Source organism: Zootoca vivipara, chromosome 11 (assembly GCF_963506605.1).
Source record: "Zootoca vivipara chromosome 11, rZooViv1.1, whole genome shotgun sequence".
NCBI lineage: Eukaryota > Metazoa > Chordata > Lepidosauria > Squamata > Lacertidae > Zootoca > Zootoca vivipara.
In genome coordinates, this window is record NC_083286.1 from 55268370 (window position 1) to 55287630 (window position 19261).

Genomic DNA, 19261 nt, shown 5'->3' on the forward strand with positions numbered 1-19261 from the left:
TATAATTGGCCCACAGGTGTAGCCCTGAAGTAGCCAATCACGCAAGGCCCATTGTGTAAATAATGTATATAAGCAGATGGTTTTGGGAAAAGAGCCATTCGTCTTCTCTTCTTCTCCTTGATGAATATGAGCTGAATAAAGAGCATGAAATTCACTCTCGACTCCGAGTATATTTCACTGGCGACGAAGGTGGGATCCTGCTGAGCTGACCGCCACCACGCACTGCACCGCAGCACCGCCACCTGCTGCACCGCTGCATCGCACCGTGCATCCAGGCTTCAGCTCCAGGACCCAAGGAACCCAGAATGGCAACCGACAGCAGCTTCTTGCCATTCAAACCAGCATCAGGAGACTGGGAAGGGTACGCCGCCCGTTTCAACTTCCTCCTGCAAGCGAAAGAAGTCACCAACGATGCCATGAAGAGGGCGACATTCTTCAGCGTCTGTGGAGAGGAGACGTTTGAAATCGCCCGGGCTCTCCTTGCACCTAGAGATGTCGCTACCGTCTCTTACAAAACAATAATGGAACGGCTGAAGGAGCACTTTTCACCACAGCCCTCGGTGGTAGCTTGCCGAAATGCCTTCTATGCAAAGCGGCAAGCCCCGGGGGAAACCATAACTGGGTTTGTGACCTCCCTCCGCCAAGCCGCCCGGTTATGCAACTTCTCAGAGTTGGAGAACATGCTTCGTGACCGCCTCGTCGGTGGCCTGAGGGACGAGATGTTGCAACGACGCCTCTACGCCAAAAAAGACCTCACGTTCCAGATTGCTCTGGAGGAAGCCCTGGCAACCGAAGCCGCCGAGAGGTCAACGCAAGAGGCACGACCGGCCCCGCCATCCCAACCGAGGGTCTACCACGAAGACCTCACCGACGAATCCGAATCTGACAGGGAGGAAGTACACCGAGTACAGCGGCGCACTCAAGCAGCACACACACCACAGCAGCCTCGACGAGAAGGAGGGAACTGTGCAAGCTGCGGGGAGAACCACGAGAGGAGGACCTGTCGTTTCCGCAACGCAGAGTGCAGGCAGTGCAGAAAATTGGGACACATCGCCCGGGTGTGTCGGGCTCGACTCACCCGTCGACAAGCATCAGATGACCGACCCAGGAGCCCCAGGTCACACGGCACCATGCACCAAGGCAACTCGACGGAGATCACGGACTACCAGGTATTCCAGTTGCCCCATCCCAGCACAGAGAAAATTTATATAGAGGTACAGATAGAGGGAGCCCCATGCCGCATGGAGCTGGACACGGGTTCAACTCTATCCATAATCTCGGCCCGAACATTAAGGGAACTGTGCCCTAATGGGGGTCCCAAACTAAGGCCGGCCCCATTCACCCTCCGGGACTTCCAGAAACGTAAGGTCCCTACAATGGGGGTGGGGACCTTCAGGGTGCAATATCGAGGGCGAAAGCAACAATTGGACTTGCTGGTAGTTAAGGGCCCCTACGTTAGCTTACTGGGACTGGCATGGTTTGGACCTCTGGGGCTAGCCGTTACCGGGGTGAACCGCACTAGCTTACAAGTGGACGTGGACGCCCTATGCAAAGAGTTTCCAGGGGTTTTCGATGGGGCATTGGGACGATATACAGGACCCCCCATTGCCCTACAGCTAGACCCCGCTGTACGACCCATCAGGCACAAGGCCCGCCGGGTCCCGTTCGCCCTGAAACCCCGCATAGACGAGGAATTGGACCGGCTCGTGGAGCAAGGAGTGCTGGAGCCAGTGCCCAACGCCCCCTGGGAAACTCCAATTGTCACACCCGTCAAGCCTAATGGTTCGGTCCGCATCTGTGCAGACTACAAATGCACCATAAACAAGGCTCTCACGGCCCATGCATACCCAGTGCCAGTGGTCAGCCATGTCCTCGCCACCCTGGCTGGGTCAAAAATCTTTGGCAAACTGGACTTGGCCCAAGCGTATCAACAGTTGCCTGTGGACGAAGCCACAGCAGAGGCTCAGACGATTGTGACGCACAGAGGGGCATTCAGAGTAAAGCGGCTGCAATTTGGCGTTAGCGTGGCACCAGGCATATTCCAGAATCTAATGGACTCTCTCCTTAAAGGGATTCCTGGCGTCACCCCCTTCTTCGATGATGTACTGATCGCCGGGCCCACACCAGACGAATTTGAGGACCGCCTCCGCTCCGTCCTGCACCGTTTCCAGACGGCGGGCCTCAAGGTGAAGCGGGAAAAGTGTTTACTGGGAGTGCCGCAGGTGGACTTTCTGGGATTTAAGGTGGACGCAGACGGGGTCCATCCAACCGGTGACAAGGTACGGGCCATTTGTGAGGCCCCAGCGCCCAAGAGCAAGCCCGAACTTCAGTCATTCTTGGGACTATTGAACTTTTACCATGCCTTCCTTCCCCATAAGGCAGCGGTAGCGGAGCCCCTACACAGACTCCTAGATAAAAGGGCCCCTTGGGTGTGGGGCCAGCGACAAAGGGCCGCATTCCAGGCAGTCAAGGACTTGCTCGTCTCAAACTCGGTCTTGGCACACTTCGACGAGAGGCTGCCAGTGGTGCTGGCATGCGACGCCTCTCCCTATGGCATCGGCGCTGTCCTGGGACACCAACTCCCGGATGGAAGAGAGGTGCCGGTGGCATACTTCTCCCAGACGCTTGCTGCAGCCGAACGAAACTACTCACAGATTGACAAGGAAGGTCTGGCAATCGTGAAGGGCGTAAAAAAATTCCATGATTTCTTGTACGGGCGGCCCTTTACCATAGTGACTGACCACAAGCCGTTGCTTGGCCTGTTTGCCCCCGAGAAGCAGACCCCCCAAGTGTTGTCTCCACGTGTCCTCAGGTGGTCAATTTTCCTTGCCGGCTACCAGTATGCACTAATCCACCGCCCTGGGAAGGCGATGGGCCACGCAGACGCACTCAGCAGGCTACCACTACCAGAAACAGGCCCCGACCCAGCGCCTGCGCAAGAGGTTATGACCCTGGAGCTGCTTCCCGACCGACCCATTCAGGCACAAGAAGTTGCGCACCATTCCACAAAAGATAGGGTCATCTCCCGGGTCCTGGACTGGGTGTGGCGAGGATGGCCCAGCAGCAGCCCCGGGCCAGAATTCGCTGGCTACACAAACCGCAAACATGAACTGTCGGCCCACAAGGGGTGCCTGTTATGGGGAAGCAGGGTTGTTGTTCCCCAGCCCCTCCGCAAAAGGGTCCTCACAGCCCTACACGAGACACACCCAGGGGTAGTGAGGATGAAGGCCCTTGCCAGGAGTTATGTGTGGTGGCCGGGGATTGACAGAGAGATAGAGGCCTGGGTCCAACACTGCCAGACCTGCCAAGAATCCCGCCCGGATCCCCCAAGGGCCCCAGTCCAGCCCTGGGAGTCCGCCCGACATCCATGGTCACGCTTGCACGTGGACTTCGCTGGCCCGTTCCAGGGAAAAACATTCTTCATAGTGGTGGATTCCTACACCAAATGGCTGGAGGTCGCACTGGTACCGTCCACTTCTACGGCGGCAGCCATCCGGGTACTACGTAAGCTGTTTGCAACCCACGGGCTCCCTGACACCCTCGTCTCGGACAATGGAACCGCATTCACGTCAGAGGAGTTCCAGACCTTCACAGCGCAGAACGCCATCCGCCACATCCGCTCAGCACCATTCCACCCTGCCACCAATGGCCAAGCGGAGCGCATGGTGCGGACCACCAAGGACAGCCTCCGCCGCATAACACAAGGGGACTGGGAATACCGCCTTGCCGCATTTCTTCTAGCACAGCACAGCACCCCAAGCACAACGACGGGCCGGAGCCCAGCTGAACTACTCATGGGCCGGCGCCTTGCAACTAGACTGGACCGACTTCACCCCGACAGAGCTCAGGATGAGGTAGTGGTGGGGAAAGGCAGGAACCCCCGGACATTTGTGGCCCAGGACCCAGTGTATGCAAAGAATTTTGGGGCAGGCCCAGCATGGGTACCCGCCACAGTCACCAAGGTGACCGGTCCCGTGTCGTACGAGGTACTAACGGAAGGGGGGCAATGTTGGCGCCGCCACTGCGACCAGCTACGGCGACGATTCCCAGGAGGAACCCGGGAGGAGAGCGGGACAGAGGGGTCCCAAGGGGACAGCAGGGCAGTGAGGCCTGTAGAGCGAGAGGGGTGGGCAGGGGAAGCAGAAGCAGTAGGCACAGAGGGGCGCCCCGAGGCTGGAAGGACACCGGAACCAGAGTCACAACCTAGTGGTCCAGTGGCGCCAGACCAGACAGCCCCGGCACAGCCAGCGGCCTCGGAACACGAGCCAGAACCAGAACCCCTGACCAAGGAACACCCCAGGCCACAACGCACACGGAGGCGGCCAGCAGACCTTGGGGACTACGAATGCAACTTCCCGGGCAGGACTGGAACTTAGAGGGGAGGGGTGTTATGTACTGAGCTGAATCCTAGAACAATAGGATTCAGAATCAGCGGGAGCTACCCAATCCAACTCCAGGTGGAAGTGAATCCGCAACCTGATTGGCCTGCTGGAGCAGCCAATCAGGCGGCTGGCAGAAGTGAATCTGCTACCTGATTGGCCTGTAGGAGCAGCCAATCAGGCTGCAGGCAGAAGTCAATCCACAATATAATTGGCCCACAGGTGTAGCCCTGAAGTAGCCAATCACGCAAGGCCCATTGTGTAAATAATGTATATAAGCAGATGGTTTTGGGAAAAGAGCCATTCGTCTTCTCTTCTTCTCCTTGATGAATATGAGCTGAATAAAGAGCATGAAATTCACTCTCGACTCCGAGTATATTTCAGTTGCTTTTTAACTGTGAGTCGTGTTTCTAGCGGTTCCTACGGTATATTTTTTTGTCTGTAAACCGCCTTGAGCCCCTATCAGGAGAAAAGGCGGGGTATATATATACTGTACTATGCAACCACCAACCGATGCGCGCGCCGCATCTTGTGATCGATTATGCGGGGCATGGGTTATCTGACCCCGCCCCCAAATATTTTATTCCCGTTGGCACCCTTGATAACAACGACGACGTTAATAATTTTGGACGCTGTAGACGAGTTTTGCTGCCGTGAGGGAAGCCCACCCGTGAGGGGGTGAACTACAGCGCCCAGAAGCCTTTGCGAGGACGTGCTTCGAGCGGGGCTTTTACTCGGAGGGTTTTCCCAACTACTGTAGTATCAAAGGGGTTTAAGGACGGGCCTTGCGCCTCCCCCCCCCCTACACGCAGGAAAGTGGACTCGGCGAAACGGGCGGGAAAACAGCGCCAGATTGTGTAATAACTCTTGTCCTCACGCACCGCAGTTCCTCCTCGGAACCTCGCCCCTTCCCCAACCATCACAGCAGGGGGGCGTGGCCCCGCCGGGCTCCGCCTCTCACGTCACGCGCCGGCCGTCGTGCCGCTGGAGGAGGAGGAGGAGGAGGAGGCGGGGGCCGCTCGGAGCGTGCAGGATGGTGGCGGCGGCAGCGACCGAGGCTGAGCCAGGCGGCGGGTAGAAAATGGCGGATTTCGAGGAGCTGAGGGTGAGGAGAAACCGATGGCGGCAGCGGCGGGGTTGACGGCGCGCTCTCCGCGGCCCTTCTCTCGGGACCCCTCCCGTTCGACACTTCCCGGTCCTTGAACAGCTTAGGCCGCCCTTCCCTCCGCCCTCCCGGCCGGCAAGGATCATCCCTCCGTCCCCCGGGACCGCCTCTCTCCCTCCCCTTCCCCACGCGGGAGGTGGCCCTTCGCCCGGCAAGCCCGCGATGGCCTCCCTTTCCCCGTGCCATTTCCATGCCGTGGTAGCGGCGTCCCCGTTAGCCGACCCGCGAAGAGGCGCCTCCAGCCGCCTCAGCGGACGGTTAACGGCTCGCAACTCGCGGCGTGAAAGGGCAGCTGTTGTTGGTCGCCTCCGCCGCCGGCCATGGAGAGCGGAGTCCCGCCGGGCTGATGAAAGCATACTTCGGAGTGAAGGGGCTTGCGGGAGGCTCGCGCCTCCCCCCCGGAATCCGGTTTCACTTCTGTTTCTCCCCCCCCCGCCCCAGTTTTTGTAACCTAGATGGCTTCCCCTCCCCCCCCCAAAAGTCCTTTTTTAACGATCTGCCTTGTTTTCCCCATTTTATTTCAAAGCGCACCCCTCTCTAATCCTCCCTCTGGCTTAAGCCTCTTTGTCTCCTCTGCGAACGACCCCGACTCAAGAGAGCATCCTGTGATGAGCGGGGTTCGCATGCTTCACTCGCAGACAACCACCATCTCTGGGCACAACAAAGCGCGCCTTTGGGTCTCGAAGCCACTCGTGGTTTCCCCCTGATCGCTCATGTGGTTTCATGTTTCTCTCTTCCACCCTTCCATTCGGCATCTCTCTCTCTCTCTCTCTCTCTCTGTCTCTCTCTCTCTCTCCCTCCAATGTTTGGTTGGCGCCCTATCGCCGAAATCACAGCCCCGTCCATCTTTGCATCTCTCCTCCTTCCCAGCTCCTTTGAATGTAGCTCCTCTCCCGCTGCTTTTCTTCTTTTTTCATGTGACAGGGTTTGCAGTGCCTCTTTCTGCACCCTCTCAGATCTGCTTGTTCTTATCCTTGAATTTTGCCCTTGTAAAGCTGTTCCTTTTCTCCTGTGAATACTATTCTTCCTCACCCTGACATTTCATGTAGGTGGATCTTTTTTAATCCCACATTTCAGGGTCAGACTATTATATGGACATCCCTCTTTAATTCTCTACTCTGTTGCCTTTTCTTTTTCTTAAATGTCCATTCACCCTTTCAATTCCTTCTAGGTTTGGCAACCACTTGAGCCAAGCTCAAGATCTGTTGCAACCACTCTAAACCACTGCACTTTCTGCTTTCTCCCCCCCCCCCCTGTGCCACCCTCCCATTCATCCATTTCCCACCCTTTCCAAATATTTCTTGTCTGCTTTTGTTTTCCTACAAAAATTGGCTCTGCAGACAGCACCAGATCCCATGCAAGTCTTCAGCTACTAAGCTATTATATTTATTAGTGTGAAAGCATCATTACTTCATAAGGACTTACATCTAACTAAAAATATACTGTATAGCATTGGGCTGTTGTGTCTGTTTATATTTTGGGGACCCATGACCACAAATTATTTTTCTCAACAAATCAGAAAGCCTTCTTCAGTAATTTGTTGTTATTTATATTATTCATTTATTTCTAAAAATATGAATAGGTTCCCATAAAACACCCAGAAGCAATTTAACAATAAAAATATACATGTATATTCAATCCAATACAGATACAACTGGGAGAAAAAAAATATTCAAAAGATTTACAGTCATACCTCGGTTTAAGTACGTCTTGGTTTGAGTATTTTTCAGTTTAGGTACTCCTGTCTGGAACAGATTAATCCACTTTCCATTACTTTCAATGAGAAAGTTCGCTTCAGGTTAAGTACGCACTTCCGGAACCAATTACACTCATACCTCGGGTTAAGTACGCTTCAGGTTGAGTACTCCACGGACCATCTGGAACGGATTAATCCACTTTCCATTACTTTCAATGGGATAGTTCGCTTCAGGTTAAGTACGCTTCAGGTTAGGTACAGACTTCCGGAACCAATCGTGTTTGTAAACCGAGGTACCACTGTATTGGAAGTGTAAGTTACTCAATAGGCAATGAGAAGACAGCAAAGAAAGTAGATAATGGGAGGGAGTTCCAAATGGATGTGCCACCATACTAAAGGTTCTATTCTGACACTGTACAGAATGGGCCTCCTGATGAGATGGTATCTTGAAGAGTCCCTCTCCTGCAGAGCAAATTACTGGTTGGGTATATAAGAAGTGAGGTGATCTTTTAAGTATGTTGATCACAAACTGTATAGGACTTGTACACCAGCCTGGTAGCTAACCGTCAGCCAGTGCTTTCAGCAATGACATAAAATGATGGTAATATTCTGCCCCAGGGAACAGTTGAGCAACCTGGGGGCCAGTCCACATAGAGTACACTGCAGCAGTCCAGTCTGGAGCTTATCAGCACATGGATGGCAACGATCAGGCTGTCCTGGTCCAGAAGCAGCCATAGCTGTCTTCATCACCTGAAGCTGGTAGAAGGCAGTTCTAGCAACTCAGGTTACCTGGTCTGCTAAGTGACGGAGATGGATCCAGGAGTAACCCCCAGACTTTGACCCGGCTCCTTAAGAAGTATTATGATGTCGTCCAAAACAGGCAATTGATTACCTATAGTTAGGAGTTTGAGGGACAAAATAACACATGGATTGTGGCAAGATCATGAGTTAAACCTCATTAAAATGTATTTTGGATCTTATACCACATCCTGTATGACTGAATAAATTTTATCTGGATTTGTTTCTTGAGCTGGAGTAGACTGAATTGGAGAAACTGTTATTATAAATACGTATTTTGGCATATTTTTTAAAAACGTGTTGAATAAAAAATAGTTTGCACTGAATTTGTATATATATGTGGGGCATTGGGGGGGGGAGAAAGAAGCATAAAGTGATTTGAAAGACTGTGTTCTTGCATCAGATAGTTTCCCTGCCCTTGATAATTTCGTTGTCTGTCTTTAAAGTTTCCTAAGATATACCTGGTGAAACTTTAGTATTTGAGGTATAGTTTTTGGAAAGTTTAAGATTAGGGTAATCTAAGAAACTTCAAGAAGAATGTAAAGGTTATAAATACAATACAATTCTGCCCATATGTGCCATTGCTTTTATTTTTTGTCTGAAAATTCTATCAAGTGATTTCTTCCCCTGCTGAAATATGTGTCCCACAGAGCTTTAAATATGCAAAACATTTCATTGATTCAGATTTATTCTGTTGATTGTGTCAACTATGTCAGCACCAGCTTATTTTAACAGCAGAAGTTCTTAGAAGCAAGGAAGGAGGTGATATATTCTGCACTTAATTGCTAGTGTTTGCCTCTTCATAGTTACTGATTAGCACTCCACTTGATAGTATTTTGTTGAAGTACCTCCCTTCCTGTGATATTCTGTATATTTTAATATATGTATTATATAAAAATGTTTAATTGTTTTAAATGATTCATTTTTTGTGTTTAGCTTGTTTCTATTTTAGCTGTAAGACGCCTTGAGTTCCTATCAGGGAAGAAGGTGGGATATACTAACAACAACTCCTTACATTGGGGAAATACCTTGCCGCCTCCTCTGTAAATTAAGCTGATTTTTTTACCTATTCAGCAGTAACCGATCATATAAATAACTCAATTATTTTTGGCTGGTGGAGGTCAAAAGAAGGCTGGGCTGCAGAATGATGTTCTCAGATTGCAGACATTTTCAGATTCACCCTCTTGTACAGTCATACCTTGGTTTAAGTACGCTTCGGTTTGAGTACTTTCAGTTTAAGTACAGTCATACCTCGGTTTAAGTATGCCTTGGTTTGAATATTTTCAGTTTAAGTACTCCGCGGACCTGTCTGGAACGGATTAATCCACTTTCCATTATTTTCAGTGGGAAAGTTCGCTTCAGGTTAAGTACGTTTCAGGTTAAGTACGGACTTCCGGAACCAATTACACTCATACCTCGGGTTAAGTATGCTTCAGGTTGAGTACTCCGCGGACCCATCTGGAACAGATTAATCCACTTTCCATTACTTTAAATGGGAAAGTTTGCTTCAGGTTAAGTACGCTTCAGGTTAAGTACAGACTTTCGGAACCAATTGTGTATTTAAACCCTGGTACCACTGTATATTGAAGCAAATTATGTATTCTGTGCGCACTTTGTACATGTTTTAAGATAAAAGATAACATCTCTTGCAGAATAGTCAGCATATTTGTACTGATGCACCTGCAGGTTACAGCTGCTAATAACAGTGTTGCTGGGAACCACTGTGTAGCAACATGTGCCCAATTTTTTTGTTGTTGCATAAGGGGAGAATACAAACTCCTGTTGGAGATAAGTGGTTAATGTTTGCTATCCAAAACTGTGCATCTGTACAAACGTGTCCCTGAAAACAGTCTTGTGGTTATCTGAGCATTCCTTGTTTCCCACAGGAGCTTGCATTAATGACATTGTACTGTGTGCGTAATGCTGAATTATCTTCACTCAAGGACTTGATTCTGAGCTCTATTTCTTTTTAATCTTGAGGGATTTAATCTTTGTACTAGGAAGATGCCTTTTATTTTCAGGCTAGAGCTGGGCGATAACTGGTTTTCAATATCTCAGTAGATCACCAGCTAAACATCGTGATATATCAATATATCACTATCTGAAATAAAGAAGTAACCACGTAGAGGCGAACAGGACAATATCCTGGCAACTGCTACTATTAAGGGTCTAAAACTGATAAATGATGATATTGTCAATCACCTCATGGTCACTTTCATCAGCAGGCAAGCCAAAATGTATTCAAATGAGACTTGGTTTTGGCCTTGGCTACTGAAAGGGATGCGGTTGGTGCTGTGGGTTAAACCACAGAGCCTAGGGCTTGCCGATCAGAAGGTTGGCAGTTCGATTCCCCGCGATGGAATGAGCTCCCGTTGTTCGGTCCCTGCTCCTGCCAACCTAGCTGGACTGCCAGTAGGCCTGCTAGGTGGCAGAAGCAGCAGCAGCCTGGCAGCAGTAGCACAATGATCAGCAGTCTGCGAAGCCTCGCCACAGCTGTGGGCCGTGGCAGCAGAAGCAGTGGCAGCCTGCGAGGCCTTGTCATGGTGGTGGCAGTAGTGGTGGCCTGCAAGACCTTGTGGCAGTGGCAACAGCAGCAGCGGCCTGCCAGGTCTTATGGTGGCAGAAGAGCTTATTTATTGAATTTCTCTCCCAGCTTTTCCTCCAAAGAATATATAGTTCACTCCCCGCCTCAGTTAATCCCTACAACAACCCTGTGAGGTAGGTTAAGAGGTTGTGACTGGGCCAAGGTCACCCAGTGAGCTTCAGGACTTAGGGGGGATTTGAACCCAATCTCCAAGGTCCTAGTCTGACACTCAACTACTACACCACCCGAGCTACCCAGAGTGCTTTTGCTGGGGAGCAGTTGCGTAAATAAATATGAGGAAAGCAAAATGTCACTTGGAGAAGGATCTGAAATATTTTCCTTGAAGCAGTTTAATGTGTTGTACCTGAATTTCTAACACTAGTACTGATGATGTGGGCACACTCGCAGCTTTCCATACGCATAACTTCTGTTTGGACTTAATATTTACCTCTTGCAAACTAGTGTCTTTCTGCAATGCCTACTTCAAGTTTATTTTTAGTAATGCTTCATTTTATTTTTCTATTAAGTGTTCTGCAACTGAAAGAACTATAATATGGAATGTATATAACACGTATGCGATAAGTGTAGCATAGCATGTAAAATTTCCAAATCTTCCTTAAAAGGCATTTCTTCCTTGCCCTTCAACTAAAATGGTTCCCAGGGCATCTGAGGCAAGAGCTTTACTAAACAAGACAGTCCCTGCCTGCAGGTTTACAACTTTAAAGGCGCAGCAGAAAAGGGAAAAAATGGATTGGAAGCCAAAAGCCAGGCAAGTAACCGTGGAGACCAATTCTTAAAGGGTCAAAGATTTTTTGAATGACCGTCTTGAAACTGTTCAGGAACAGGAAGAGCCAAAAAGCCACCCATTTGCTTGAGCCTTACATGTTACGCAGGTCCCTGTTATCTTGTCACCCTCCAAAATCAACAGCTGATACACATGTTTCTGCTGCCCTTGCCTTCTCTGCTTCCATCAATGTCCCTGAATTGACTTGTGTTCTCATGACTACATGCTGGTTTAAGCCATGGGTTAAGTCTTGCTTTTCTATCTATTTAGATACTATTTAGTCCCTGGTTTGCACACAACTGGAAGCTGTGGTTAACTTCATCTTCCTAGTCTGAAATGATGCAGGAGCAAGGGGACTGCATGGAACTTGTGTGCATCCTTGTTTATTTAGCCACATTTGGATCGCGAGGAGTTCTAGGTTGACCATTTGTTGTCAGGATTCCATGTAGCAGAGAATGACTATAGCCAGTGTAAGAAGTAGGACATTTTTCTACTTGTCTTATGCTCTGTTTTCAGGAATTGGGAACATAAGTCTTTGTCGGGATAGCAAGTGACAACTACACCAAACATAATTTGATAGTCTGCTGTGTACATCTCCTGTAATAAGTTGGAATGTGTTTAGAGGAAGAAAATATTCTTCTCTGAATTTTAATACAGATACAGAGATATTAAAGTATAGAGCAGGCATAGTCAAACTCAGCCCTCCAGATGTTTTGGGACTACAACTCCCAAGATCCCTAGCTAACAGGACCAGTGGTCAGGGATGATGGGAATTGTAGTCCCAAAACATCTGGAGGGCCAAGTTTGCCTATGCCTGGTATAGAGGGACAGTTCAGTATCATGTTTAAGTTACAGGGCAAAAATGGAGAACAGCCTAGCCTTTGGTGTTCCCCTTTCTATACTTAAAACACTGAAATTATAGTACAGTACGTTTGCAACTTATGCACTTTTAACATGCACATTCAGCTTTACGAACTTGGCAAGAATTTTTTTAAAAAAATCAAAAATGGGACAGGCATCCAGGGGGAGAAAATTTGCAATCCCACCCACCATTGCACCCAATGTGTTTTGACTACACAATTTTAGCTTTAGGTGCTATCCCCAGAACATAACCCCTGCATAAATTGCAGGCTAACTGTAATTCAAAATGTCATTTGTTTTCCAGTTATTGAGCACTATGATATTGGACCAATCAAACTCATTCTTTTTTTGACTGATCACATAACCAGCCCCTGCTCATCTTGAGTTTGCCTTCCTAGTCTTGACCCCATCCTTTTCAATTTTGTTTTACCAAAATGTTTGGTAAACATTGGAATAAAAGCCTCAAATAGCAAACCTCCGTAGCCATTCTCCATGCTACTATGTCTTCCTACTATTTTTTCTTTTACAGACACAAACATGGTGACCCCTTTAAGAAAACATCACCCTTTAAGATGAACAAGATATATAGCTAAGAAAAAACAGAAAGCTATCTCGGCAGCTTCTAACTTACAAGTAAGAATACCCCAAATTATGAAAAGCACACAACGTTATTCTAAAAATAAAAATGCACACACAGAGCTAGAACCTTAATACAGTGGTACCTCGGGTTACAGACGCTTCAGGTTACAGACTCCGCAAACCCAGAAATAGTACCTCAGGTTAAGAACTTTGCTTCAGGATGAGAACAGAAATCGTGTGGCTGCGGCGCAGCAGTAGCGGGAGTCCCCATTTGCTAAAGTGGTACCTCAGGTTAAGAACAGTTTCGTGTTAAGAACGAACCTCCAGAATGAATTAAGTTCTTAACGCGATGTACCACTGTAGTATTATTTCAGTAATAAAACTAGCTTAATGTGAACTGAATACAAATTTTAGAAATGAATTTGAAATCTTTATAGAAGAGGATAGTTTAAAGCACCATTTACATTCTTAAATTATCCCATGAAGTCTGTCCTCATTTTAAATGTCCCTTGGTTACATCATTTGTATGAAGTGACTACTTAAAACTAAAAGGCTAAAACAACCGAGCAGGCCAGAAAGAAACAAGTAGAGTATAAAATATTAAAAGGAAGGGAAATTCTTGGATAATTGAGGTTACTGAACATGGCATTCCTACAGTATGAAGTTGACAAGTTCACCCTGTGGATTACACTAAAGTAAACAGATCCCTCTTGTTTAGAACCACCTTAACCAAGTATTTAATTAATGATGTTGTTGTTTAGTCGTGTCCGACTCTTCGTGACCCCATGGACCATAGCACGCCAGGCACTCCTGTCTTCCACTGCCTCCCACAGTTTGATCAAACTCATGTTGGTAGCTTTGAGAACACTGTCCAACCATCTCGTCCTCTGTCGTCCCCTTCTCCTTGTGCCCTCTATCTTTCCCAACATCAGGGTCTTTTCCAGGGAGTCTTCTCTTCTCATGAGGTGGCCAAAGTATTGGTGCCTCAGCTTCACGATCTGTCCTTCCAGTGAGCACTCAGGGCTGATTTCCTTCAGAATAGATAGGTTTGATCTTCTTGCAGTCCATGGGACTCTCAAGAGTTTTTAATTAATATTAAAAACAAAATGCAACATTTAATGGATCATGGCTTGTTTCTAAAACAAAAACAATGCAAATGTACATAATATACTATGGAATGAGTACATAATAGTTGTATAAACTTTTTTTAAAAGTGCCTATTACTGGGTAGTAATAGAATATAATGTGATGGGTAGTCAGAATATAATCTCACTTTGAGTCTTCTGATGCAAATGGGATGAATTTGGAAGGATAAGAGTCCTGTGTTCTCTTACCACTCTTCCTGTACAAGCAGGACACGAGGGTGCGATGTGATTCCAAAGTTCCATTCTCCTTAAGAGTACCAAGTTCTTTTGAAGGCTTGCTTGGAGTAGATTGAGAATCCCCAAACATGGGGTTTGTTCATTTATTTTGAAGCATTTTCACCTTGCTTACCAACTAAAATACTTGAGGTGGCTAATATATTTGAAGTACAATGAAATACAGAAGAATTATTAGAGTGGGGCAAAGGTTTAAGTTCTCTGATTTTCCAGTTGCCACTCTGAATTGAATCTATTGGTCCGGAAATAAGTTCCGCAGAGGTTGGTACTTATTGGTGGGCTACTTCAGATGTCTCAGTTTCTGACTCGGGTGGCAAATGCAGGGAGCTGTTGGAGAGAGTAAAGGTGTCTAATTTTTTAAAAAATAGTGCCCACCTGTTATCACATGCAATCCTTGCGTGGGGTAGAATAACCCAGTTTTAAAATCATATCCATTATCAGAACAATATAAAATGAGAGCAGCTGAAACAACCTGTTCAAACTGTAAGGCCATTATTTCTTACTACCTGGGGTCAACAGCTAACATCCTACAGATGCCCGAGCAAAGAAGCTTGTTTTCAGTTTGAGAAAAAGAGAAGTTGCTAACCATGCCTCAAAGGAAAGGATTAAGAGCCATCCATCAGTCCTCAGATGTTTCCTGGCTTCCCATGCCTGGTAGATGTTGCTACAAATGGAAATTAGGAGTACTGTATCTCTTTTTCAAGCAAACTGGCCATGCCAGCTCATTAATTACCGTAACATGACACCTACATGACACCAGATTGTCATGTGGAACTGCTGCTATGACTGCCAGTCATCCTGTGATGACCAAGACAGGTCAGCATGTAACCAACTCAAAATATAGAAATCCTGATGGAGTGTTTAGTCCTCAGTATTATTATGATGATCAGGAACTCTTGGACAAGATTTTCCATTTGGAAGCAAAGTGACGCTTAATTATGCAAGCTATTAATGCTTGTGCAAAAGCCCAACATATTCATTGCAAGTTGTAGTAATGTTCAGAATCTTCTGTTTTTACATTGTTGTATGTAGAAAGCAATAGTGCTTCCTCTTGATGCTAAGCAACCTGCGCAGCTATTGTTAAATCTTTGTTTCATTAGATGTTGCACATTTGCTTAATTCTACAATATACTGTAACTTCAAAACCTCTGTCAATTCTGAAAACTGCCATAGCAAGCCAATGTCTCTTGCTTTTAAAACTTTTTGCATAGAATAAAATAAAGCACTGCAAGCATCTGTGGGAACGGAATGACTATAAGAACAATACAGTACACAAAAACTGAACTACCATTTTCATCTGCCTGTGTTGAACTGGAGAAGTTGGAATGGGGAAATTTGTCTTAAACTACAACTGTTTAGGAAGCATACATTCTTAATGTTTCCTGCTGTACAGAAATGAGTATGTAATTATTATTGTTTTTTAAGTGTTGCTGTCGCGGAGGTTGCTGACTACCCTCAAGCAATGACACTCCAAACCATCTTGTCTTTAGTGCTTTTATTAAGCAAGCTATTTACAAAGCAAGAGCTTCAGGAAAACATGTCTACTCATTGCTATCAGATTCTCCCAATGGCGCTTTTTGGCTCCTCCCCCAGCAGAGTAGTTTGGGGACCCCAAATCCCCTCCTCCTGCGTTTGCGAGCCGCTGATCTCCTCAGTTCTGGGGTGAATTTGAAAGGACGCTCCTCTGCTGTTTCCCCGCTTGAACTTTCTACTGGCCTCTTTTTCCTTGCTGATATCCCAGGCTGCAGGAAGGGCTCTTGTATACTGTCTGAGCCCTGGTCCCTTCCGCTCACTTCCTGCTTCCTTTCTCCTGTCCTCCTATTGCTGTCCGAGCTGTCAGAGAAGCTGGATTTGATGGGGGGTCGCTGCTCCCTGTAAGCCCACCCCCTTACAGTTGCGTTCGTGCATAGAAATGATCCGCCAAGGAAAGCAAAGAATTATGCTCACTTCCTCCAACTACCCCATATACATGAGAGCTGATGTGGTATAGTGCAGGAGTGGTCAACTATTTCAGACCGAGGTACCCATCTTTAACCCAACAGTGTATTTGGGGACCCATTTATTTCCCCTCATGTATTTGTATGGTGGTAGCATTGCTGTCATTACTCACTTTGGATCAGGCCTCAGCCCAGTAGTGGGTCCCAATCCACCAGTTAAAGACCAGTAGCATAGTGGATAAGATACTGTGCTACAAACCAGATACTGTGCTACTGTGCTACTGTCCTTGGTTTGAATCTCTGTTCTGCCATGACATAATCGAGAGGTGGCCTTAGGTAAGCCACTCTTAAGACATACCAGTATGTGTATCCATAGACTATGGGGAATAATAATAGTGAATTGCCTTGCTGGATTTTTTTCTATGTGAAGTATTCTGAACACTTGAAAGCACTAGAAAAATATTAGTGTTCTTCCATTGACTTCTGCTACTGGTTTAATTTACATTATGCCCCGAGTTCTCTCTGGTTCACTAGGGCAAGCTTTGCCCCTTCTCTAGGAGTTCACACAGACAGCTTTTTATTGGTAATAAACTACAACTTAACTCATTTCCCGCTGCTTTCTTTTCTTAAATCCCCAAGTCTGTTTTCTCATCCACTGTTCAAACTTGTGAGATGGTAAGTGTCTTCTGCTTATGTTAAAACATTATCTACATTGGTGCTGTATAAATAATAAAATTCCTTTATGTGTGCAGCACTGGTTCTGGCTGGCGTTGCCAATATGTTTGTGTCTGTATTTCTTGTGCTTTGCGACTGAGGCGAGAGTAAAAATGATCAGAAGCAAACTACAGTATTGTTTTGTGACTGTAATGATACCTGTGATTATTGCAGCAGTTATAATGTGGGCAGCTGGTAATACTGTCTAAACATGTTGGCTACAGAACTAAAACGTGTTGATTCTGACTTAGCTTGTTTTAAACACTGAAAGTGCAAAGAGCTTTACTTGAGAGTTTCACATCTTGGTTGATAGATGGAAATAAACAATTTTCAGCATAAAGGAAAAATGAGAAGCTTTATCAAACCATTTGTTTCATCTTCTGCACTGTTCTCACTTGTTTAAGGAAGGCAACAGATTTTGAAAAGAGATAACCCAGATAAATATTATTAATATTTATTAATGTAGTCCCATCCATGTGCATGGTACTTCTCAAATAATGGAAAGACATTTGACTGTCCCAAGGAGATTGATATTGAAACACACACAAGGAGACAGCAGAGGTGGATAGAGAAGAATATGTGATATTTTCACATAATCATGCTTAGATTTAGTATAGACATCATATCTGCTTAAGACCAGCTGTTAAAAGCAGGCTAGAATAGGAAAGTCATTGAGTGCTTCCAGAAGGCATTTAGAGGTTAGACTTTGATGGATCTTTTAGGGAAGGAAGTTCTACATCAGTGGGGCAGCCACCACAAATGTCTCGTCATTTGCTTTTGCTATTTGAACTTTGCTTACATGTAGAAACGGTTTAGATGGTTGTGATGGACCAGCGGAAATAAGGCCTACCATCTTAACTAGCTTAGATAGAACTTCCATGTTCAGAAAACTGATCTGACGTGCTTTCCTGCAACTTTTTGGAAGTTGACCCTGTATATGAGACACCCTTTAATTCTGTCCTTGTGGTTGTAGATTTCATTCAAAGCACAGTTAACATGCGGTGGCTCATGCTTTGTTTTTGTTTTTTTGGTAATGTTTCCACAATGTGGCCGTCACGTTTCCTGTAAAAGAGACTAAATCATGAAGGCTTTGCTGTTGCTGTCTCCATGTATGATATATGATACAGTATAGTATCTAAAGAGCCTCTAAAGTGCAATTTACAACTCCTTTTTCATTTTACATGTTCATACCTGTATGTTCAGTGCTCTCAGTTCTTGTCTGATACACTGTTTGTCTGTTTCCCCCTTAGAATATGGTATCAAGTTTTCGGGTCTCTGAACTACAAGTGCTGTTGGGCTTTGCAGGACGTAATAAAAGTGGACGCAAACATGACCTCCTAATGAGGGCATTGCACTTGCTGAAGAATGGCTGCAGCCCAGCAGTTCAGATAAAGATCCGAGAACTCTACAGGCGACGATATCCCAGAACAATAGAAGGTCTTTCTGACTTGTCCTCTTTAAAGCCTTCAGTCTTCAATTTGGACAGTAGCTCATCTCCCGTGGAACCTGATTTAGCTGTTGCTGGTCTGCACCCAATACCATCTACATCAGTCACTCCTCAATCCCCATCCTCACCTCTTAGTTCAGTGCTGCTCCAGGACACAAAGCCACACTTTGAGATGCAGCAGCCATCACCTCCAATTCCACCTGTGCATCCTGATGTTCAGCTGAAGAGCCTTCCCTTTTATGATGTACTAGATGTTCTAATCAAACCTACAAGCTTAGGTAAGTGGGATTTTTCATCTGTGAGCAATGCAGATCATTTAACTGTCTGCAGCTGGGGTGCACCTACCTCAGAAAATACAGCATGCTAACACTCAAGACACTACCGCTGGCCTTATTGGAGATGACAGTAAAGTTATTAGCTTGCCAAGCTGCTGAAATGTACGGAGTATAGCTGCTTGGGGAACTGATAGCACTAGGTGAACTTTTAAATGCATCTAAATGCAGAAGTATGATTTATGCACTTAATCCGAAAGACCTGAAAGCTACACAGTTCTATTACTTAAAAGTCATGTTTTTGTGAAATTGGGAAAGTTATAAGACACCCGTTTCTGTACTGTCTTCTGTAGACTCTGGAGTTTCTCAGTGAATTAAAGCTAAACTTTTCTGTGTTCCTCTGCAGTACAGAGCAGTATTCAGAGGTTCCAGGAGAAGTTCTTTATCTTTGCTTTAACACCACAGCAAGTCAGAGAAATCTGCATTTCCAGGTAACAGCAGAACGTCTAACCTGAACTTCCTCATCCCAGATTTGGTTAATTTTCTTTGGCAGAATTCCAGACCTCTTGGAATCCTGAAAACTATTTCCTAGCAAAATTGTAGTATCTCAGTTAATCTTGTAGAATGAACACATTTTTCCAAGGTAACAGTGAGAGTGGGCAGAAT

The 19261-nt window shown here is 46.4% G+C and overlaps 1 protein-coding gene across 5 annotated transcripts in view; it reads left to right on the forward strand.

The window, feature by feature from the left end:
• Positions 1–5380: 5380 nt before the first annotated feature.
• The window catches only part of PIAS2 (protein inhibitor of activated STAT 2), a 26576-nt gene continuing 12695 nt past the window's right edge, over positions 5381–19261 (forward strand). For 3 of the 5 annotated variants that reach the window (XM_035100417.2, XM_035100418.2, XM_035100423.2), the window contains exons 1-3: positions 5381–5484; positions 18127–18601; positions 19002–19086. In XM_035100417.2, the coding sequence (XP_034956308.1) occupies positions 5461–5484; positions 18127–18601; positions 19002–19086 (584 nt within the window). In that variant the 5' untranslated portion in view covers positions 5381–5460. Of the gene's footprint in view, positions 5485–11245; positions 11392–12796; positions 12901–18126; positions 18602–19001; positions 19087–19261 lie in introns of all 5 variants that reach the window. The other 2 variants (XM_035100420.2, XM_035100421.2) reach the window with 2 other exon arrangements.